General features: G+C 40.9%; 1 protein-coding gene across 3 annotated transcripts in view; it reads right to left on the bottom strand.

The window, feature by feature from the left end:
- The window catches only part of KIZ (kizuna centrosomal protein), a 130,207-nt gene that overhangs the window by 23,038 nt on the left and 82,196 nt on the right, over nucleotides 1–24,973 (bottom strand). For 2 of the 3 annotated variants that reach the window (XM_032419309.1, XM_032419311.1), the window contains exons 7-10: nucleotides 23,646–23,759; nucleotides 16,026–16,173; nucleotides 7,944–8,109; nucleotides 6,297–6,362 (exon numbers count right to left, since the gene is read on the bottom strand). In XM_032419309.1, coding sequence (XP_032275200.1) covers nucleotides 6,297–6,362; nucleotides 7,944–8,109; nucleotides 16,026–16,173; nucleotides 23,646–23,759 — 494 coding nt within the window. The remainder of the gene's footprint in view (nucleotides 1–6,296; nucleotides 6,363–7,943; nucleotides 8,110–16,025; nucleotides 16,174–23,645; nucleotides 23,760–24,973) is intronic. The other variant, XM_032419310.1, reaches the window with a different exon arrangement.

The raw sequence follows: 24,973 nt of genomic DNA, 5'->3' as shown, positions 1-24,973 counted from the left end.
AACCGCCCTTTAACAAACATTTCAAAACCAAACCGAAACACTTTTGGGGGTATTACTTCACATGTAAATTTATAGCCCTAGTGCCTGCCACTTAACACTGTTCAGTCCTGGGAGGTGAGTGTTCAACTCTGAAAGTCATGGAAGCTTCAACTTCTCAAAGACGGAGTAATCTGATCAGGAAGCTGTATTTTATTGGCACACAAAGCAGGATTTTTAGCAGCTTTGCATGCAATGATTTACAGGAGAAGAATCAGAAATAAAGACGGTAATATTATCATTATCATCATTTATAGTAGGGCCAGGAATAATAGCTGTATAATATGACCTGCATGCTAGAAATGTAAAATATGCAGAAATCCCTCCTCATCCACTGTAGTGGGTTGCAAAGTATCTCCCCCGCAGGTTTATGTCCACCCAGAACCTCAGAATGTGTTCTTGGGAACAGGTTCTTTGCAGATGTCATTAGTTATGGACCTTAAGATGAAATCATCCTAGATTTATGGTGGGCCTTAAATCCAGTGTCTGCGGTCCTGGTAGGAAGTGGAGCGAACACAGACACAGGAAAGAAGGCAAGGTGAACATAGGGCAGAGACTGGAGTGGTCCTGCCACACGCCAGGAGCCACCAGAAGCTGGAACAGGCACGGAGGAGTTCTGCCCTTGAGCCTTCAGAAGGAGCACAGTTTGATTTTAGACTTCTAGCATCCAGAACTGTGAGAGAATACATTTCTGTTGTTTTAGATTTGTGGTACTTTGTTATAGCAGCCCTGGGAAAATAATAAATTCCCTGAGCCCCAATTTTATGGAAATATCCAAAATCCAATCCCTTTTCTTCCTTTCTCTTCACTTGGGTCTTTTGTGTAAAATGAGGGTGTTTCACAACATGACCCATAAGGGCTCTCTCAGATTTGAGACCTCCTGCTTCCTGGTTCTCACACCTGGGGAATCACCTGGGTATCTAGAAGGCTGATGCCTGGGCCCCACCCCCAGAGGTTCTGGTGTGACTGTTCAAGGGTGTGGCTTGGGCATGGACACGTTTAAAAGCCTGCATGGCATGCTACTGCACAACCACTGAGGAGAATTTCTCTAGGCACTTAGGAGTTGATTTCCTTGAACACGGGAGCCTCCAACCAAGAGCACTCTTCAGAAGGATGCCTTTCATTCTTTACCGGCCACTTTAAATCACCACAACCACCCTCAATGCCATGAGCGAGGACTGCTTTGCTGGAGCAACCAGTAGGCAGCAGGTGCCATGACTGAAGCCCCAGCAGCCTGACCCCCACCGCAGAGACAGGGCTGTGTGGACTGCAGTGGGCAAGCCAGCAGCATGTGGCAGCTCCCTTGGTTTTACATGAGTTGGGGGGGGTTCCCGGTCCCAAGTACGGCAAGTGACAGGTCTTTACCTGATTCTTGTGCACTTCTGGACAGGACAAATGAGACACGGTTCTCTGGCTGCCAAAAGTTGTCACTGCAGTCTTTTCTCCCAGAATAAATCTAGTCGCCAATGACAACCTGGCTGTTGTAGGCTTCCAGCCCTTTTGCAGTGTGATGAAAAACTCATGTAATCATGTTTGGGGAAGCACTGCCCAGAACCCTAAGTGCCCAGAACCCTAACCCTTCAAATCTATGCTGACCTCCCACACAGCTTTTAAATGGACGTACCTTAGTATAACCTTGAATACTTCAGCTTCCAAAGAATATCAGTGAGAAATGGCACAGTCAGGCAACACTTTCAACACAGCTTGACCAAGAGAATTGGAGTCAAAAGAATGAGAGGCTGAATGGACATTCTTAGAGGCTTAATCCTCTTGAGATAAAAGCTGAGAGGCCTTTTCACATGGAGCTTAAGGAGATGAGTTTTGCCAGGATGGGCACGTGGGGTGGGAAAAGTACTGGTGGAGTGAATGACTGAAAGAGATAGTATTCTGGCCTGAATCAACAAGCCTTAAGGAAACTCCTTAATATGCTCACTTTTATTCATTCGTTTGACAAAATGAGTGCCCACTGTGTGCAGGATTCTGTGTTAGGTGATGGGTTTTTATGACATTTAGCATAAGCTGCATCACTGGCTAAAATGAAAACTCACTTACCTCTCAAAGGTAAATTTAGTGTGAATACAAATAGAATTGCCAATGTGGGAAATTTTACTTGGGGGTAGAAGTCGTTCAGAGGGGTACTTTCTCTCATCAGCTAGGTAAGTATTGCCTTAATCCTGGCCTAAGTGTTTCAGGGAAACACTGACCTGAATAGCCTACTACTTGCATGTGGTCTCAGGCCTAACTGCACTCAGGTTTGCCCCTCTTTATGAAGGGCAAACTTCTGGTACAGTCTGCACTTGGAAATCCTTGCAAGCCACCCACCTCTCTAGGCCTGACACAAGGGAAAGGAAAGGTGTGGCTTTGTTCATCATAGCTCTCAAAGCATCCTTGCAGAGCTCATCTTTTGTGGGGATACACACTGACATTTCACCGATCCAGACATCCTGACGCGGGTGTCTCTCCTGTCAAATGAAAGGGGAAGGGTTGGTGGAATGGAAGGTCAAAGCTTAAATCTTGAAGTTTGAGTTCAAGACCCAATACACTAGCTACCTGGCCTTGAACAGGAATCTTAACCTTTCTAGGTTTCTGTTGGACTGTCTGTAGAATTAGTTACTGATGTTTACCCCACCGGGCTGTTATGAGGATTGGACAGGAGGGAGACTTAGTGAAGGCAGGGTCGCAGGCTTTTGCTGTCCTGGTATTTCTAGGATGCAGCCCAAGTAAAGGTGTAGCATACATGCACATAATATATTATTTATTATACACAGAAAACCACACATTCATAGACATTCCAATTAATCTTTGATTCGTACCTGGATTCTTTAGTGTGAATTGACAGACTAATAAAAGGAGTAGATAGTGTTAACAATGGCAGATCATACAGGCTGTGAGTGTGCATGGGTGTGTATGGAAGGATTTCTGTGTAAATTCTAGCACAGATTGTGGGAGCCAGAGTTATGAAACTCACACTCTCCCAAATGATGACTAACAAAGCAGATGCCTTTCAGAGTGACAGCAAATAAGTTAAAGACGAGCCCCTCTGCCAGGAAAACCTATGTTTGGAAATGATAAGCAAATGGAAAAAAAGAAATGAGAATGTTGGTACATTTGATTCCTTTGCTATGGACTGAGAATCACAGACTCCCAGCATTTGAAGGAATGTCACCGTTCCCGGAAACAAGAATTCCTTCCACAGTGCCCCTCTAGAGAGCGGGTTCCTGCCATGGTGCAACCAGCCAGCAGCTGGAAGACCCTCACCTTGTTTTTGTTGGAATGAAGAGCTAGAAAGTTCTTCCATGACCCAACTGTGAATTTCTTCCTTGCAACACTCACATACAGGGCCCCCTGAGCTACACTCTGCAGTTACACTTGATAAATGTTGGTATGTGGCAGCCATTTTCAGATAGGAGATAAGTTATTTGAAACTCTAGGTTCACACTTGTAAATGGTTCATTTATTGGAAGTTCTAAAAGTTCTTTAACATGCCTTAGCACACTGTGCTGGCTATAAAGGGAAAGAGGGGTCATGTAGGGTTTGGTCCCAAAATACGTATTCCTCAAAGTATCTTCTGGGTGTACTGCATAGAACAGATGGGGGGAAATGCTGCACCAGCCCAGCAACATTTGTTAGAGCACACCAGGGGAAGACTTGCCTGGTGATCAGGTGCCCTGCAACGTCCTCAACCGTGGGTATATCACGCATGTGGCAAATGAACACTCACAGGCAGAGCCGTGCAGCCTCCACCAGGGAGACCACCAGGAGTCACTTCATCAACTTCTGCTATTCTTCTTAAATGGTTTTTTCATGGGACTAATTAGAAGTTCCTAAAATATCATGAAACTCTCCTTAAGATTCCTTTTTGATAAGGTAAACATCCTTCTGGATTCAAACCATCCATTGATTTTTCAAGTGGAAATTTCTTGCAGAAACTAATTTAGTGGTACTACTGGGAAGTGCTGTCTATGAGGAGTTATGGCAGCACAGGGCTTGGGTGGGTCTTGGTCCCAAGTGCCTAGTGCAGTTCAGGAGGAAGCGTTCATATATTAAGTGTGTAGTACATGCTTGGCACTTCCACACACATAATCTCATTTCAACTTTAAGACAATCTTGTCTGCTTTCCCAATAGAGAGACCCAGAGGGATGGAGAAACAGAGCAGGGAGTAAAGAGCTGACATAGACAGCTGATGCCAAAGCCCAGGGACAGCCGCCATATCTCCTCAACTCCCAGAGGACAGCCTCAGGAATATTCCTTTTCTTTGGAATACTCTAGAAGGAATGCAGCTCATACAACAGGAAAACCTCAACAAAATTATTATGAAGGGAGAGGCAGACTCTATCTTAAATCAAATGATATACCTGCCCTAACTCTACCAAAGGCCAAATCTCCAAATAATTATGCCAAAAGACACAAAGATTTAATAAAAAGATGATGGTCAAGAACTTGGAGGTTGAACTAAGACCATGTTATATGACAATTATATCTTGCAAAAAAGTGGGGAAAAAAAGAACTTAAGATTAAAGTAACTTCAGTGACATGCGTGACAACAGTATTAAGCAGGGCCAAGGTGCCTGAGGCCCTCAAACATTAACTTCATGGGAGCTCTGGTGGGTGGGGAGCACAGAAGAGAGTGTGGTAGCCAGGACAGAGCCGGCAATGCTCAGTCACTAGCTTTGAAAGTTTTTTTTGTCCTTATATATTTCCCAAGTTAGTTTATATGTCTACTACTTTGGCATACAACAGGCACAAAGCATTTTTTTTTTTTAAACTGCCAACTTTGATGGGTCAACGGCAGGTTGTTGGAACAGCAATTTCTTTGAAGACTCTAATGGCAAATAATCCTTGTTAAGCTCATCACACCTCTTTCTGCATGAAGAGGAGAAAAATGTGAAAGTCCAGTACTTAACTATCTCTTCTACTCTAAAGAAAGTCTATGGAAAATACCATCTGCATTAATTTGGGGGAGAGTCATCTCCTTGCAAGGGATGACTGGAAAGAATACTGGAGAAGTAAGAATGGGCAACTGGGTCATTTCCTGGTTTCCACCCAATAAGTCTTTGTCATTTTAACTGCAATAAGTTCAGAGGTCATTAGATACTTCTGCGTTCAAAGGTAAATTGCAAAGGAAAAGCATCCAAATAACTTTTTGGTTATTTGCAGCTTGGGATCATCTACACTTCTATTAATAAAAAGAAAACAAAGAAGAGACTCTAACAGAATTTTCTCAAAATGAAGAATAAAAATGCAATAAACTATATCACTGGGAAAATGTTGAAAAGAAAACCTCTGTATGAAGTGAAATACCTCTGTATGGAGTGAAATATTATCTGATGCAGAATATATACAATAATTGCTCTACTATACACTCCTTTTTCAAAACCAGAGTTCATCACAGAAACATGGGTTTAAAAAATTAATCATCAGGCCATGAATTGTACTGCCATAAAAGAAAGCCATTCTTTTCTGCTTATAAACAACAAAACTACCACATATGCAGATGCATGCCTCAGTACCTCAGTGCAATGGTGTATTTACTTGTATAAATATTTAAAGTCAGACCTTTGAATTTCTAATGAAGTAGTACACCACTTTACAAAATAAGATACTAGTAAATTTAGATGTACGACAAATAGAACTCTGTTCAGAATACTAATTGCTGCTGTTGATATTCTAAAACTAAAAAAAGCAATGATATTCAGATTCCATCTAAACAAGCATAATACATGGGCAGAAATTTCGATAGGTCTTGATGAAACCTTACTGCTAAAATTGTTAAATTATCAGATGAGCTAACCACCTCCTATTTTTGGTTAGTTTTAAGTTATTGGAGGTACAAGGCAAACTTCATGTCCGGCACTTTCTCCCCCCTGCTCTTATTTTAACGATACACATTCAATTATCACAGGCAAGAAAAGACTCACATCAGAAACATCTGTAGTTTGCCATATAATGACTGGGTGTTCCCCATGGAGACTGACCTTGTCATCCAAACGCAGGTGTTGAAAGGCTGTGTGATGGGGGTGCTCACACGTGTAAATGTATGACATGATTATGAAGAATTCAATAGACACGGTTATTTTCCACCTTGGTTTATGTTAACGTAAGCTCACACGTTCTGCTCTTATGATTAATCGCCTGCTCCAGCATGCAGCAGTTGAATATCCTTGCTCTTAGTGGAGTCCACAAACCACTAACCTAGAAGGTTCTGCTTATAAGATAAGGTTGAATCCTGTTTGAAATTCACAGGTGACCGTAACTTTACCTGTGATCGGGATCTTCGCTGCCATGCTTTCTTCCCTGCTCTCGTCTCCACAGCCACTGGAAACTTCTAAAAACAAAACACATGATGATAAAAGTGTATCTCAAGGATATATTTATGGAGTGGACCTTTGTTTGCCTTTTTTTTTAAACTGCTGTTCCTTTTATTTTCACTGCCTCCCCATGTCCCTTTCTGTGGGTTAGTTTATTTTTTTGTCTGAAATTGTACTGTTTCTAAAAGGAAACCTATTCTTTTTTAAGATTATTTATTTATTTGAGAGAGCTCGAGAGAGCATGAGCAGGGGGTGGGGGAGGTAGGAGGGGTGGGGAGGTGGAGGGTGGGAGGGGCAGAGGGACAGAGAGAAGCAGACTCCCTGCCAAGCAGGGAGCCCAACAAGGGCCAGGACCCGGAGATCCTGACCTGAGCCCAAGGTAGACACTTAACTGACTGAGCCACCCAGGTGCCCCAAAAGGAAACGTGTTCTAAATCTAAGGTATCTCTATGTTGCCTTCAAGCAAAATAGTATAGTCCAACATCTATCAAATTCAAATAGGGCTTAAAACAAGTGAGCTCCAGGAGGCGCCTGGGTGGCTCAGTCGTTAAGCATCTGCCTTCGGCTCAGGTCATGATCCCAGGGTCCTGGGATCGAGCCCCGCATCGAGCTCCCTGCTCAGCAGGAAGCCTGCTTCTCCCTCTCCCACTCCCCCTGCTTGTGTTCCCTCTCTCGCTGTGTCTCTCTGTCAAATAAATAAATAAAATATTTAAAAAAAAAAAAAAAACAACAAAAACAAAAAAAAACAAAAAAAACACAAGTGAGCTCCAAATCCTGCGCATATATATTGACTTCTGCATATATCCTGAGCAACTCCTGGCTGTCTTAGAAATGCCATTACAGCAGCTTCCTGGCATGCCTTAACAGTACTACTAAAATAATCACAATTTCCGGATACTAAAAATTGGCTGTTAAATTTGGGGGGCATAAACTCATTGATTCTTAGTCATCTGTTGAAACTTTTATAAGGTTCCATTACAATTAAAAAGAATGTTTACAAATTATGAGTAAATTTTATTAAGTGATATCAAAAACTTCGCAGTATTTTATGGAATCATTGTAATGGAATCACCTTCATCCTTGTGACATGATCAAAATGATCTACTGCCAAGAGATTCATTTTGCTAACATTTCATTACTTATAAAAACTTATTGGAGGGGTGCCTGGGTGGCTCAGTCAGTTAAGTGCCTGCCTTCGGGTCATGATCTCGGGGTCCTGGGATGGAGCCCTGTGTCCTGGGATCCAGCCCTTCATTGGGGTCCCTGCTCAGCAGGCAGTCTGCTTCTCCCTCTCCCTCTGCCCCTCCCCCTGCTTGTGCTCTCTCTCTCTTTCAAATAAATAAATAAAATCTTAAAAAAAAACTTACTGGAAATTCAGCATAACAGCAGACCTATGATTAGGTCTTCCATTCCTGTTAAACTAAATGAAAACATATATATTTCCTAAAAGGTGGTATAAAACAGAGAAAATATCATGCATATTAAAATCAGAAGTATTCTCTAATCAGCTTAATTTTATAGGTATACCTTAAGAAAGAGGGTGTTGTGTTGATTCTGAATGCATGTTTTCTGTGGACAGAATTTATAGCAATAGTTACCTTGTTCCTTTGTACGAACATTGTTGAGCCACGGAGCGGGTCTGGCTTCCTTTATTCCACTATTGTCATTCAGAATAGACGGCAAGCTGCAAGATGATTCATTACTGTGAATAGCTGACCTATCGTCACACTCTTCTGTAAGGGCTTTTTTCAATAATGCTGTTGCCTACAGTGTTTAAAAGAAAGCACAAAGAAATAAAAACAAACTCTAACCACATTACCCTTGGTCTCAAAAATCCAGCCTTCAAATGTAATTTTAGGTTAAGCTTTACTTGGGATTTAATTTGCTTCCTGACATTTAACTGAAATTAAAATGTCTTCAGGATGAGACAACATCTGATTATTTTCCAGCATAATTTCTTTACGACAACTTGCACTTGTGATACCTTCTTTGAGGACTTATGGAATGCAGAAGTGTTCTCTGACTCATGAAGTATGTATATGAGATGTGACCACCTCCATTAATCTGGGCTGGTTTATCCAAGATTTATCTTTCATTGCATGAATCTGTTTTTCAGGCATGAAGACAGTTGATTTGGAATGAGAGATCTGGAAGGATGTGACTTTGAGGTATCCCCATCCTTCTAGAAATGACCTGTGAACTTCCCCAAATGAGAAGATTGCAGAAAAACTTTGTGGCTGAGGAGGATACACGAAAGCAAAAAGAGAACTAACCTTATTCTAAATCATAATCTTCAATCAAGGATAAAGACACTCCGCACTTTGCCCCTCAGTCTTCTGGGAGCTTAGGAAACTGGCCTGCCACACTGCCTATCTGTTTTCAAAGAGCCCTGAACTGTCTTTACCCATTATCACCTCATGTCTCGTGGGCAGGCAGGTGGGCACAGATTTCATCATGGCCAACTTGAGAGGTAGAGAACAAGTGGCAATTAACAGGACAAGTTAATACTCGTGTCTATTCATTTCCAGGTCCATCTCCTCCTGAGAAATACAAATACACTGGTAACAAGAGATAACCAATGATGACATAACCTCCTTCCAGAGTGTACGTTTCTCGTTCACTTCCTACTTGTAAGTGGTGATTTGCCCAGGCTTTTGGCAGAGAAAACCTAGGTGGTGGTGCTGACCTATCACTGGTATCTGATGACAGGAATAAATACAGGGCAGGGTCCAACCCAACCTGTTGGAAACAAACATGAGATTCTACAAGTTAATATGAAGAGTGGGACAGGGACAAAGCCTCACGGGTCATCTTTAGTCTAAGCACAAAGGGGTAACACCATAATTATCTGGGGAAGAAGAGGGAAGACAATAATCTTTCCTTGTGATTAATACAAAAGAAGGTGAAGATGTCCTGACATATCTGCCTCACTGAGGCAGAATATGGAAGATCTAGCCTTGTTGAGTTTGGCCTGGAACATACTTTGAGGTCACTGCCGTGGGCCTTGACATCCTTGCAAGGCTCTTGCCTTCTGCCCTCCCTAGGACCGGCTGGCCTCTTGGACTCATGCCCATCCTAGGCGCTGCAGCAACTGATTAGAGGGGATTTAAGGAGTTCTAGTTTCCTTGGCCAAGGGACCTGGCATCAAGTTAGACTTGCAGCCAAGACCTGTCTGTGGTTCACTTCTAGTAACCAGGTGCTTTTCCTTCATTTGTTTAAATTAGTCCTGGATCTTATTCCAATTGCGGTAACTCTATATTGGGATGATCTGCACAGTATCCCTGCAGACTAGGGTTCGGGTATAAAGTCCTGCCTCTGAAGCTCAGGCCAGGGCTGGTTCCTGTCCCTGGCTGTCAGAGTGCCCCAATCCCAGCTGCCTACATGGACCACTGCACTGCAACTGCTTCCAGAATCTGTCCAGGAAGAGGTATGAAGAGTAGGACCACGTCCTTGAACTGCCATCTCTCAACTGTCAGTATGGTCTCTGGACCATCCTGGCATGTCTCATTTCTAGATCTCTACCCATCCTGATCTAGTCTCTTCCCACAGAGAGTTAAGCTCCAATTCTGTGTGCCCAATAATCCTGGCTATGTGAAAAGCATTTTAGAATATGAACAAAAAGAACTGGCCCAGATTCTGTAATGAAAGCTGTAGTTTTCTTTTTCTGATAGTTAAAATAATCCAAACATCTGGAAGACCCTCAAAGATGTATTTCTTCCACATCTTATGCAATAGCTGTAACTAATAATTTCTTGGCATGACTTCATTACAATGGCCTCTGTCTCCACACATATCTTAAGAATAAAATTGTTTAAGAACTGTTGCAGCTTCCTGCACTTTGTGCTGCAGAATTTGCAGACAACGGAAACTGGGGTTGCCAGTGACTCAGATTACTTCTCATTAGGCCCTCAATGATGACACACAATTTATCTCACTGCTCTGTGCATCCCTTTTCATACGAGACCCTCTTTTGCTTTAGCTGGGTTCCAACTGGGCCTCAAAATAAAATGCTATAATAATACTGCAAATGTCTAATAAGTCTTTCTATGCTTGATACTGATACCAGCCCTGCCACCAGTTCTACGCTGAGCACCCCCCACCCTTTTTTTTTTTTTACTGGGGTGAGGTAAGTAGAGTGGTGAGCATACTGCAGGTCTTTATTTTGTATATTTCATAAATGAAGATAAATGATCTTCACTACTCAATACTCCTATCTCTAGGATTTCTCGTACTTTTTTGATAGGGACATTGATAAAAGGACTCATCTTCTAAGATAATTCTATAGATAATTTCTCAAAGATGAGTTTTTTCTATCTGTAAGGATTTTGGTAGAAGGTCCAATTACTACATGAGAATGGCTGGCTTGGCTTTACTGGACCATGGAGCCAACAGAGAGCAGCAGATGTGCCCAGTGGGTCATCCGTAAAAGAATCCACAATATAAGGCCCTAACAAGCAGGGAATAATGATAAGCAGGGCAGAAAGAAACGTCAGCCTCAGACAAGGAATAATCAGAAAGTTTTAAGTCAAAAACAACTTTGGTAGAGTCGGGAGAAACATCTGTAATACATTCCCAAGCTGTATTGTTAGCAGACCTTTTAGAAAGATGGATTTTTAAGGAAGCCCCCAACTTGAAGGAGCTTGCGGCCCGAGGCTACAACACTAACCCATACCTGCACAGGAACAAAAGCCCAGAGAAGAGTGAACAGCTGCTTTACACAGCTCACGCTGGGACTGAATGAGCTCTGCAAATTGGAGCTCTCGTATGTGACAAATGCCACCAGACAACAACTTTTCCTACCGGCCTCCTGATGGTGCTTATGAATGGACTATGCTTGGGTTTCAACTTATCTGTTAGCTAATAAAGGCTCTCTTTGATTTCATACATTTTGAGCCCAGGAGGGGGATGGAGACTGTCTCACTGCTCTCAGCAGTCTGATGTTTAAGTCAATACCAACAAACTAGTCTCTCACTTTTCTGCCCTCCCCGGAGCCAGGAGAAAGGGAAATTCAATGCCAAGGCACACACTGTTTGCAGAATGACTGATGGTGATATCTCCACATTTCAGCTCTCATGAAAGATAAATCATCCCATGAATTATAATCAGCAGGACACCTGGAGTTATTCGTTCAATCTACTAGAATTTTTCTCAAAGTTCAGTTTAAATATGGATCCTGCTAAGTCTAGAACCCCAAGAATCATCTCTTACTTTATACCCAGAAACAATCAATTGTGATATTCACATGCATAGATAGATAGATGAACGTATTACTGGAAAAGACATTATGTCCAAAACACCATTTTAAGAAATGAGAGGAGAAAATCAAACTGCTCAAAATATTGTAACAAATTGTACCAATTTCTAGAAAAAAAAAATTCTTACAAGTCAATAAGAAAAAAATTACTTACCTAATAGAAAAATGAGCAAAGAACATGAACCTGCAAATTATTAAAGAAGAAATACAAATGGCTAACAAAAAGGCAGGGGAAAATTTGACCTCAATTGTAATATAAAGGTCAAATGAATAAAAAAAATTGGATGTCATTTGTACTTCTCAGTCTTGGTGTTCAAAAAAAAAAGTCAATAGTATCCAGTTTTATTAAAAGCTCAAGGAAATGATATTTTCATTCGTTCCTCATAACTGATGACCCTTCCAGAGTGAGATATACTGGTGCATAGCTACAGCGTTGAGAGATGCACGTATGTACCTTCTGACCTGATAATTCCACATCTAGAAATTCATCGTAAGGAAACAGCATGGACAGCTGTAAAAATTGAATAGCCCAGATGTTCTCTGAAATTTTTTTTACTAGAGGAACAATTAAAAACAAACTTCAACAACAGGAGTGTGTTTAAAGAGACTGGATATCCATACGAGGGTCTCCGTACAGCCATTTGAAATGATGGAGAAGAACATGGGATGATATGAAGGGAAGCCCACTTGTGACAAGTGGGGAAAAAAAGCAGCTTTGTACACAAAAGTACAGCCCATGCTTGTCAGTATATTAAATACTAAAAACTACACTCTGCAATGCCAATAGACAATTTTCTTTTATTCTTTTTGTTTACCTTAATATTCCAAATTTGGAGGTTTTTTTCTTTTTTTAAGACATGCTACCCACAAAAGAGTCCGATTTCTGTGATGGGTGGTACAAATATAAACAGAAAGTGAACGTGAAAGCATTTAGTAAAACTAAATTCTCTTCTATATACCTAAATCAGTGCTATTAATGCAGATACAAAAAAGCAAGAGAATTATGGCTGTAGACAGCAGGTGACATTTTTTCCTAATACACAAGTTTAACTGACCTTCCTCAAGAACCTTCCTCTTGCACACCAGAAGTAATTTTTCACAGCTTAAAGCAAAATGCTCTTAAGTTATATCTAAGTTATAGGAGGGGAAGGGGAAAGGAGAAGGAAAGGGGATTTTTATCTATGTAGCAATTAAAAGAAATGGGAAAGTATTCATATGAGCCAGCAAATGAGTATTCAAGAGATAAGATCAAAAAACCAGTCCATCATTTAGGGAGAGGTGAAGGGATTTCTGTGACCAATCACATGTCTCTCTGGCAGTGTATGTGTGGTGAGGGACAGGACTGACCTACTCTGTGGGTGACACCAGCAAGCCACTCTGCTTTGCCTGGAGAAGTTCTCCCGGGCAGAAAGAGACATCACGTAGGAGAAAAGGAGTATTAAGGCACTTAGTGTTTTAATGAGGCACCCAACTCATTTTTTTTTCCACATAAAGTAATTACAAATTTTTCTGATTTAAAAGCATGCAGCTCAATTATGTAATTACCTAATAGGTTATGCAGGTGCTGTGGATCTTATCTGGTCTCGAGGGGACATAATCCGAGTTTCGGCGGCTTTAATGATGTATTTACTCAAGAGACGGGATTGACTCCAGCTGACAGCAAAGGGACCCACAGGTAAACATCATTTACATGTGGCTGTTTGATTAGCCATTTACCCAAGAGATCAAAGTAAATATTTCTGAGCTTCGTTAGATTCTTCACCAAGTAATTTCTAGTAGAATTTAGTAAATTCTAGTAGAATTTAGTAAATTCTAGTAGAATTTAGTAAATTCTAGTAGAATTTCTAGTAATTTCTAGCTTTCTTAAATTTTGAAAACCCTTAGTTTTATGATTTTTATCTATGGAGAAATATTTAACCCATACTATTTACTAAATATATATATTGTTTCTTTCTTTTTTTTTTTTTAAAGATTTTATTTATTTATTTGACAGAGAGAGACAGCGAGAGAGGGAACACAAGCAGGGGGAGGGAGAGGGAGAAGCAGGCTTCCTGCTAAGCAGGGAGCCTGATGTGGGGCTCGGATCATGACCTGAGCCGAAGGCAGACGCTTAACTGACTGAGCTACACAGGCGCCCCTATATTGTTTCAATGCAGAGAAATAACTCAAAGACACTTGATTTTGCTCATTGTGACAGGATGATTGTGTAAACCAAAGCAGTTCTAGAACCCACAAAAGCATTGTCTTGCTTGTGTCATTTTGGTAACACGGTTCTTTAGGGCTGTGCATTTCTTCAGTCCTAAACTAACAGAAACTGCCCACTTACTTCTACTTTTAAGGACAGACTTCGTCATTAATTTGTTGGTAGCTTTTATGATTGTTACGAAGATGAAATCATGATGATTTAAAAAGGAACAAAAAGCCTACTAGGGGAGGCAGAATATAATTTGATTCCTAAATTCTTAATCAGGCAGCCCTCTTCCCATTAATACTGGAGTTATTATTTGAAAAATTATGAGTGAATTGGTAATCTGGAACTTGGAATATATGTTCTACTATAAACAACTTAAATAACAAGATGATTAGATAGGAAAGGGCAGTAGATCTTTCACCCTTGATGTGGCTGAGATGCGAAGTACTTGCAGTGAATGGAATGAATGGGAAACAATGTTGTTATAAAATAGTACTGAATAAAATGGACAACAAAACCTGAGAACAAAATCCTTCTTAAGAACTACATTTATCAACAGATATGGAATGGACCTAAGAAACACAGGTTCTGTTTTTCCTAAAGAATATCGTTCTTTATTTATTGAATCACATAAAATGCAGTAAAATGCAAATGTGTGTGAGAAGGATACATTCCAGGTTATCTGTGAAAAGAGAAACCGGACCCGTGAGAGGCACATGGGGGCTGTATCTATAACTGCACTAGGTGATTTCTGAAGGAAGCAGGTAAGAGGAGGGTGAGGAGGGGTAGGGTGATGGCAGGGTCGGGGGGAGAAGGAAGCAGAAGGTGAAGTCTGAAACAAATCTGGTGCAATGGTAACAACACACATGAACTTGGGCAGGCATGGGATTGTTCATTACATCATTCTACGTGTATATGTTTGAAATGTTAAAAAAATCTTTCTCCTCTTTTTAATTAAAGAGGCAAGGAAGGGGGGCTTGGGAAGCACTGAAGGTGCTCTGAAAGGCTTGGGGAAGGGAGTGATGGCAGAGACTTGACCACACAGTGACAGTTGTGTGTGACTTCGGTGCTGAGGTGGCAAGGCTTGCCTCCAGGAGGGGCACATGTCAAATCCTTGAACTTTGAACATGATACAAATACAAACTTAAAAAGGATCAAAGCCAGAAAACCCTACATTACGGATAAAGATGAGAAAACACACTTTGAAATAAGACACACTGACAAGACATTAAACTTAGAAGAAGCGCCATCTCTCTGAATAGATGGCCTTCTAGAGAATCATGAAGACTCTACTAGGCACGCTCTAGACCTGGCCTTCTGGGTCCTCCCTTGCTCTCCTTAAGGATCTGCTCCATCTGTTCAGCATCTTCACACTCTCCCTCGGGTGCCTCCTTGCTTAAAAAGCTCTCAGGGCTTTCCGGGTCTGCTAAACCAAACACAAACTCCCTACTTGGGCTGGACAGATGCTGCGCACAGGGCCCATGACACCCTGGACCTTCTCGCCCACCACCCCCAGCCTGGAGCCCACCCTCCAGCCAGGAGGACCGGAGCTCAGCTCTACTTCCGGGGTCTGTTCTTTGGCTCCCAACAGCCCTTCCCTGTTGCCCCTGCCATCGCCTGCCTGATGCCCTCCCTGCACTCTTAGCCTGTCAAAATTCTGTCTCTCTTTTAAGGGTCACCTCACATCTTTCTACTCCCTCCCCTGTAAAGTCTGCCCTCATTCTATCTCCAAATGGCTTGGCTCCTTCTTCTGAAGGCCCATATCCTTTGCTATTTTCTTATTGCACACATTCCACTATGCCATTCCCCAGAAGGAGATGCCATGTTTTTCTTTCTTTCTTTCTTTCTCTCCAATGGATCTGGGCTAGTACCTGCGTACAGAGGTGGATCAATACATATTTGCTGAATTAACATTTATGACTTTTCAGTGTTTTTATATGGAGTGGAGAAAGAAAACCAGAATGCTACAAGATGCTTCTAAGTTCCTTAAAAAATGTTGATTGTTATGTTTAAATAGGTTACCTCTAGGATCTGAATTAACTGTATGGAGGGAGTTGAGATTTCTACACAAAACTCTGTGCAAAAGGCCTGAAGTGCAAACAAATCACAAAACCTCACTTACTATGTAACATTTTTTTTCAAATATTTTAACCATTGTAAAGAATGTCACTATTTCCTCAAATAATCATTTGCATAAACTTGAAACTTATTTTTTAAAAAATAAATATTACTGACCCTTGTTGTCTGGTTCATGTTTTTGACTGGGAAAACTTCAGATGGCTTAGCTACCTCTTCTTTGATAGAATTATCATGTTCTTGCAACGTGGCAACATGCTGATCCAAGTGTGCCCTCAATAAGGCTGCTGCTGGTGCTTGTTCAGATCTATAAAACAGAAAGGGGAGACACATTAAAGACTGCCTGAAGTGCAAACAAAAAGTGTACTGTGTTACCTAGGAGATTCCTTCATTTTTAGAGGTGCCACAATCAAGTTAACAAAGGACAGTTTATCCAGAAAAGTCTGGAACCTAGTATATTCGGGAGTAAGGTAATTTCCAGAGTCCAGGTATCTTTTTTTTTTTTTTTTAATTTATTTTGGTTATGAGTGCACTTGCTAAATGAGCATTCTCAACTTTGATTGCCTACTGGAACCACCTGGGGAGATTTGCAAAACCTAGGTGTCTGGTGCCACTCCTAAAGGATCTAATAAAACTGGACTGGGGTGTGGCCTGGCGTTAGGATTTTTTTAAGGCTCACAGAGTGGTTCTAATACGTAGCCATGGTTTCAAATCACAGCATAGATGGTCAGGCTCCTCTTACGTGTGGTTAAAAGAAACTGATCACATTTTATTCTCAACAACTCTTATCCTTGTTTACTCTTTGTTATCCTTGTTATACTTGTTCATCCTTGTTATACTCTTACTATGGTCTACTTGTAATTAAAAAGCATTAAGATAATATTAGGAAAGAGTTCAAAAGTGAGCCTAAATTATATGCCCAGACCATGGCATGTAGTATACCTCTGGGGTAGGAGACGGACAAGATGAGCGTGGAACACCTTGGTATCACAGAGGAAGCTCTCAGAGACTACTGAGTGGTGTCTAAAGGCCTCAGAGGCTATCATGAAGGGGATCCCACTGCCCCAAGATGAGACATTTTGAACACCAAAAAGAATAATGACCACAATGGACTGACACACAGCAGATACATGAAAATCATGAGTTCATTTAAAAAATAAATAACAAAAAAAGTAAGGAAGCTTTTAAAAGAATAAAAACCTTTGGATTCAGCCTTAAAAAAGGAAGCAAGTCTTGCCACATGCTGCAACATGCATAAATCTTAAGGACATTATGCTAAGTTAAATAAGCTAGTTACAAAAAGGCAAACACTGGATGATTCGATTTACATAAGGTACCTAAAATGGTCAAATTCATAGAAACAGAGCAGAATGGTGCTTGCCAGGGACTTGGAGGGAGAGAGAAATGGAGAGTTGATTAATGGGTGTAGAGTTTCAGTTTTGTAAGATGAAAAAGTTCTGGGGATCTGGTGCCCAACAACATGAATATCCTCAATGCTACTGAACACTTGAAAATGGTTAAGACGGGGGGCGCCTGGGTGGCTCAGTTAAGCATCTGCCTTCAGCTCAGGTCATGATCCCAGCATCCTGGGATCAAGCCCTGCACAGAGCTCCCTGCTCAACTGGGGGGGGGGGGGGGGGGGGGGGGGGGGTCTGCCTCTCCCTCTGCCCCTCCCCCTGCCCCTCCCCCCACTCATGCTCTTTCTCTCTCTCTTGCTCTCAAATAAATAAAATCTTTAAAAAAGTGGTTAAGATGGTAACTTTTGCTGTGTGTGTTTTACCATAATTAATAATATAAACCAACCAGCCAACAAACCTTTGGAGGCTGCTAGGGCAACAACTCATTCTGATAATTGGTAAGTAAAGGGACAGAATCATTTATCCCACCTTTGTGGTCAAAAAAATGCATTTCAGGATTACCAAGAAGTTGATGGGCAAAGTTCTTCCAACTAATAAATGCACAACAAATGAATGAATTAGTCACCATTCTGTAAGTCCAAATTAATGAATGCATCCAAGAAATGGTAATTTTGTGAAAATTACATAGTGGTAAACGTCATACTAAAGGCATCAGTGTGCCAATGCTTGAACCTACAGATCAGTCTTAGCACCACTAAAAGTGGGACAACCAGCCATCCCGTGCTGCCTGTGGACGTGTAACAGAAGGACCAGTACCACGATGTTGTCTTGCCAAAATAACTGGTCTGGAGTATAATCTTTTTTTTTTTATTACGTTATGTTAATCACCACACATTACATCATTAGTTTTTGATGTAGTGATCCATGATTCATTGTTTGCGTATAACACCCAGCGCTCCATGCAGTATGTGCCCTCCTTAATACCCATCACCGGGCTAACCAATCCCCCCATCCCCCTCCCCTCTAGAACCCTGTTTGTTTTTCAGAGTCCATCGTCTCTCATGGTTCGTCTCCCCCTCCGATTTGCCCCCCTTCATTCTTCCCCTCCTGCTATCTTCTTCTTCTTTTTTTTTTTTTTAAACATATAATGGAGTATAATCTTGTATCTGGATTAAACCACCAGTTTATGGGTAACATCATTTGGATCCTTTTTCAAACAAATAAAATGTAAAAAGACTTTGAGACAATCAAGGCGAACTGGCAAAGAATAGGTATTAGATAATGAATCTTGTTAAACAGTAATGTATTAAATGCTTATCTGTTAGGTAAGTATTTGTATTTGTAAATGAAATATGTTATCTGTTTTAAATGACTCAAGAAAAAAGTGTGGGGGAGAAAAAGAGATAACACAAGACTAAAAAAATGTTGACAATTGGTGGATCGTGGTTATAAATCATGGGATTTCATTATGTTGTTATATTTGCTTTTGTGAATTTTTTAAAATTTCAAAGTAAAAAGTTAAAAAAACCCAGTGTATTAATGTCTGTAATTACTTGTAAATGCATCAAAATAAGAGATTGAGATTGAGAGACGGGTGGAAGGATGGAAAGACAGACAGATATGGGTATGTAATAACATGTCAATGGTAGATCTGAGTGGTAGATATAGGGATGGATGCTCACTGTACAGTCCCTTTATTTTTCTGCATGTTTGGAAATTTTTGTAATAAAATGGGGAAAAAAGTAAGTCTATATACAATTCAGAAGATGTACATTCTTTAATGCAGCTTTATTGTTAAAATCTTTGCTTGACTTAACCAAGACTTGCATAAAGTAGGATGTGTCATGGGGATCCTTGAACTTAAAGCTTTAAAAACTTCCCAGAATGATTCCAAAGTTTCTGGCTAGTTTGGCAGACAGCCCCTTCAGTAACTTGAATTTGTTGGTTTCTTCCAGACTTCACTGAAGTCATAATGCCACTCAATTCCTTTGTTCTGATTCTTATATACATGAAGGAACATCCATCTGCATTTAGTTTCACAATAGATTTCCCTACTGGGAAAATGCACTCACAGGACATGAGCAAATTCTAGTCTATTCAGCTGTTGTATTTCTTATAATGAGTAAATCAATTGTGTTTCTAGTCTGAAAGCATGTTTAGTTAGGTTGAATTAAACTTGAAAACAAGCTGAATTAGAATGAATTACATTAATTAAATTAGTTGGGATGGATTGAATGATCAGAGACCAGTCTCTCAGGTGATTGATACACACGATTTCTGCAGAGGCAAAGCCAAGGCAAGACTCTGGCCACTGATATCCCCACCAACTATAACCATCCTTTGGGTCCTGGGATGAAGAACTAGCTAAGGTTTCCCACAATTACTGTACAAACTTCACAAAAGGCCAAAACCATTAATCGACTTGCATGGGGCCAAGTAGCAAATGAACTACTGAAGGAGTTACAGCATCTAGAATCTGTGACTTCGGTACAGCTAAGCGAACACTTAAAGCACAAAAATAGGCTTTTCTGCAGATTTATTTCAGGATCGACTGGGCAGGGAGGGCAAGAGCCATGGCTGTCTTTGCATGAAGTGTTGCCCATGGTTCTACATAAATACACCAAATCAGAAAATTTGCAAAGCAGTACAAAGGCCTTAAAAAAGTTTTTTCTCTTTTGTCCACTTTCATTGGAAGATTTGTAACATCGGTGCCACAGAGAGAAAACAAAGTTTGGCGTCATATACTCTAGCTAAAAATATAACAAAAGAAGAGACTCAAATCTATAATTAATTTCATATATTTGGAATGGTTTCCAGTCAGAAAACTGCACTTTACACAAATGTACCCGTGCTTCCTAACCACAACTGATTTACAACAGATTGGTAATTTGATCAAAGTTTTAAATGCAGAAAAATTAATAAACATCTTGCTTTTATTCTGAATACAGGCAGAATAAAATAAAGAGGTTTTTACATATTGTAATCCAAACAATATAAAGCTGACTCAATTTTTCAGCATGAGTTTGAGAGCAGAATTGGGAAACCGTATTTGAGAGACAATTAATTAGTTGCACCTGGAAAAAAAAATGATAGTCTCATGATGGCTCATCATATAAGATAAAATTACTTATTAATTAATCGTTTTTATCCTAAAATATGTTTTCCCAAAGGCAATGATGAACAAACTTTTTTATCAAGTACCCCCAATGACATGAATCATATTTTAGTAGTTAATTGTTTAAAATAGTGACTTGGTCCTCTACCTAGTAAAAAGCCTTTCTTCCAAATGAAGGTCTTTGAACACTTAATCCGTGATATAACAAAAATCAATAACGATGATAGTAATGGTCTTGTTCTTTTTTCTTTTAAAATGCTTCATTTTATGAGCAGGAATTTGGAAGTCTTCACATTAGCTTTTAGAGTAGGTTATGGGGCAGGTATCCTATTCTACAGATGAGATTAAAGAGACAGATTGCCATGGTTTGGTCAGGGGCACAAGCAGGACTTTGGCCACACCAAATATGGCTCTATTCAACGGGCTTTAAGGAGTTCTTAACTTGCTAGAGGCTTCCCACTCTGCTGGCTCAGACTTCTATGACGTCAGAATCATTAGCAATTGAGGAACAAAAGCAAATCATTTTCTCCAAATCTGTGTTTCTGGAATGGTTCATCAAACTGACTAGTTTGGTCCAGGGGAGATCACCAAGAAGGCAGGAATATTTCACTTAGGGGAGTACCCAGCAATAACTACCAGGTGTTGAGGGGTGTAGGGGGGTGGTTAGAGCAAGGAAGGCAGGGGGGAACCAGATGCCATGGTTAAAACAGTTAGAAAGAACATGTATTTAAAGACCTGACTACTTGTCTCTCATAGGTTCTATAAACACTTGGCACTTTTTCCAAGGCTAGAGAGCGAAGCAGTGACAATCAGTGTGTGTTACACACTATCCCCACTCACAGTACATGGGACAATTCTAATTGTAACAGAACATAACACTGACATTAGTAACCATTCCTGACTTCTTTATCTGGCTTTAAAAAATGACTGTGGTAACCAAACAGTCTTGAAGGCTCCAGATATTAATTTTAAAATTTGTGTTGGTCATAAAGAAGGATCATTTCTTAGGGAAGGCTGATTTATACACAACTGTAGATCAATAGTTGTGTAAAATGCAACCTTTCATAATGGAAATCAATGCTCTATCATGCATGTTGAGAAACTATAACAAACGTTAGTCTAGTAGATGTAGATATTATATCTTCTCACCCACAGTCACAGTTTGGCAGCCTAGGTTAAGAGAGTCAAACAATGAATCATTTAGTCTAACAAGTCAGTTTGCACAGAGAATTATAAATGCATATATGCTTCCTATGCCACATGCCACAACTGTGGTTTATGTCGAATAGTATATCAACAGATATAAAAGGCAGTGAGAAAGAAACAAACATGGCTCAAAGAGCCTCACGACACACAAGCACCCAACGACCTATAGAGTGCAGAAAGACTCCTCCCAGGCAGCTTCTTCCACCACCTTGTAAAGGAGTATTTTAAGACTGCTGTTTTTTATTTCACATGGTAAATACATGGAAGAGGATTTTTTTGCCTTTACTGCTTTAGGTTGAAAAGCTACTGGCTAGGAGTCATTTCCAACATTTTCCATAGTTTGGGGATCACTAGTGGAGATGCAAAGGGTAAAGTAAACACACTTAGGACTTGTGAAGCTCATTGCGGTCTGTGAAATGGAACCATTTGACTGGCCAAGTTTTTTTGTGATAAGGCCCTTTTAGTGACCATTATCCTGACTTCTCATGCCTTGATGGGATCAGACTTAGGCTGAATTCTACTCTAAAGAAAAGTAATGAACATAAAACAGCACACATGGCACATTAAAGGTAGAGAAAATGATGTTGGAGGTAAGATAACCAGATCCCAAGAGCCCCTCCCGTGCTCTCAGCCACACAAGGTCCTTGCAGATGGGCTTTCACAGACACCCATCTGCTGACCAGGCCTGAGTAATAATCTGTTCTCTGCTAGTAAATGGTAGGACTTTTTTTTATAAGAGGAAATACAGTCAATCCCCAAAATACAAATCAAAGCTAGAACACTGGCAACATTTATGCCACATGAATTAGACACCTACCAGATGACATTACTGGACAAACCATTACACACATTACACATTTGTAGTTCTATGAACTCAGCAAGCAGCTCAATGTCACAAAACTTTTGAGGCCATGAACAGAAACCCAGATTTCCTAAAAGGTGGGTAGAGGGTATGGAATGGATCCGACTGACTTAAGGAAAAATGTACAGGCGTTACGTATGGTTCATATGTGCCAACGACCCTGCAAATAATTAACTCTCTCTTTCTCTCATCTCAGATTTGTGGCCATTTAAGGCATATCTTTGGAATGGTGGCTCTCAAACTTGAAGAAGCAGAGTTCCCTTAAGAGTTTATTAAAATCCAGATGGCCACACCCCATCGCCAGATTCCTGATTCAGGGGGTCTGAGGTGGGGCCTGAGAATACGTGTTTCTTTCTTTTTTTTTTAAATTTTTTAAAAAGATTTTATTTATTTATTTGAAAGAGAGAGGGCACACAAGTAGGCAGAGCGGCAGGCAGATGGAGAGGGAGAAGCAGGCTCCCCACTGAGCAGGGAGCCCAATGCGGGGCTTGATCCCAGGACCCTGGGATCATGACCTGAGCCGAAGGCAGACGCTTAACTGACTGAGCCACCCAGGCACCCCAGAACACGAGTTTCTTTTTCTTTTTTTTTTTTAATTTTATTTATTTATTTGACAGAGAGAGAGACAGCGAGAGAGAGGGAACACAAGCAGGGGGAGTGGGAGGGAGAAGCAGGCCTCCCACGGAGCAGGGAGCCCGATGCGGGGCTCAATCCCAGGACCCTGGGATCATGACCCGAGCCGAAGGCAGACGCTTAATGACTGAGCCACCCAGGCGCCCCAGAACATGAGTTTCTAACAAGCTCCCAGGTCTTGTTGATGCTGCTGGTCCAGCAACCACACCTACAGATTGGAGGCCTGTGTCACTAGCATGACCTTGGACATTGAGGAATTCATCCCTCTAGGAGGTGGTTATACTGGATTATATCCTGGGTTGTTCTCAAGGTATGCTAATATGCCAGACAAAGGCTACCTGTGCTCCCTCTCCCCAAGTAAGCCCTCAAAACACTGCTATGAGCAAGGACTGAGTGGATATACCCAATTAACAGTTAGAAACAAATACATTCACAAAGAAGTAAATGTATTGTGATTGACAGTTCGTAAAAAAGTTAAACTGACAACTATAAGCATCTACCCCAGTGGTGACCAGGTGAGCTAGGGGTCTGCAACTCTGTGACCCTTCACATTTGGAAGTATCTTGGAGCAAGAACAGCCATTGCACCCCAGCAGCGATTAATACCTGACTTGCTTTTCATCGCTGTTACCCCCAGGTAAGGGTCTCGGAAGCTGGTGAAGGACAGCTGTTCCGCAGGCTTCAAGGTCTTCTTTCAGAATGTCACTGTGATTATAGAGCCTATAAAATAAAACAGGTGCTGCCTGAGATGTTTATTTAAGCACAGACGGCCTGCTTCTAGAATCTATGGTGGTTCTTCGTGGTTTATTGAAATATATCTGTAATATAATCTAGACATAAAAATGCAGCAACTAGACTGTCCCTCAACAAAAATGTAAAATGGGGCAGTCTGAAAAACTTGTTTGTGTGTATGCGGCAGTTTTAAATCCATCAGAGGAAGCAACTTTTAACCCTTTGAAGACTTTAATGTTGTTCAATCTACAGCTGTGCAATCTCATTCCACATTGCACCTGACTGATAGGAATGCTAGATAATCTTAACAGCAGAAAAGGCTAATTTTATATTGTCAATCATAACAAAGTTAGAGCTCCACAACTCATGTGAAATTTACTTAAATTGTCACTACTAAGAAATTGGAAACTGCTGGCTGAAGTATAGGTTATGTCCTCTATTTCTGAATGCAGAAAAATGACTATTATTTCTCCATTCAGATCCCACTACGATAAAATTTTCTTTATTCTTAGTAAGAACAGGAAGGCGTGGGAAGAGGGATTTAGCTTTCATTACTTACTTGCAGGATACTGGGGGGACCGGCCGAGTCTAACAATTTGGTCACTGTTTCTAGTTAGGTCTGTCATCATACCATTAGCCTCCAAAGAGATTGGCTAGTAACTTCCTTTTAAAAAGTGTCTATTTTGGGGAAAGTATGATTCTAAAAAGCTATTGGAGAGGATATCAAAAACAAAACAGTATTTCCACTTTAAAGGAGATGATCACAGTTGGAAATGTTTGATATGTACCCCCAAATGAAAATGAAGCAACTCCTAAAGCAATATATTAATTAGCAAAGTATTACTAATTTACAAATTACTCATGACCCACCTACTTCTATAGTTGGTTAAGTTACTAGATCCACTTGATAGCCCTGTGCCTGATATCATGGGGATAAAGGAGATGTGCTCTGTCCTAGGGGAGGGTGAGAGACAACTGCAGGCACAGTCCCCCTTCTTCCCCTGCTATCTCCCTACTCTGATGCAGGCTTTTACTCTCGGCAGGAAATAAAAATGGACCCCCTGGATCTGGGACCTATTGCGGGCTCTGGGTCACACTGTCAGTGCCCCAGCTTCTTGGGCATTTGACCTCTTTAGTCTAGACTCTGAGTTTGGATTCTTAGTCCCTGTGGGCCAGGCCTGGGTTGGGACCTTCACTCCTGA

Source organism: Phoca vitulina, unplaced genomic scaffold, assembly GCF_004348235.1.
Source record: "Phoca vitulina isolate PV1807 unplaced genomic scaffold, GSC_HSeal_1.0 scaffold22, whole genome shotgun sequence".
Classification (NCBI taxonomy): Eukaryota; Metazoa; Chordata; class Mammalia; order Carnivora; family Phocidae; genus Phoca; species Phoca vitulina.
Note: the sequence above shows the minus strand (reverse complement) of the source record. Positions and strands in the feature narration are given on the sequence as shown.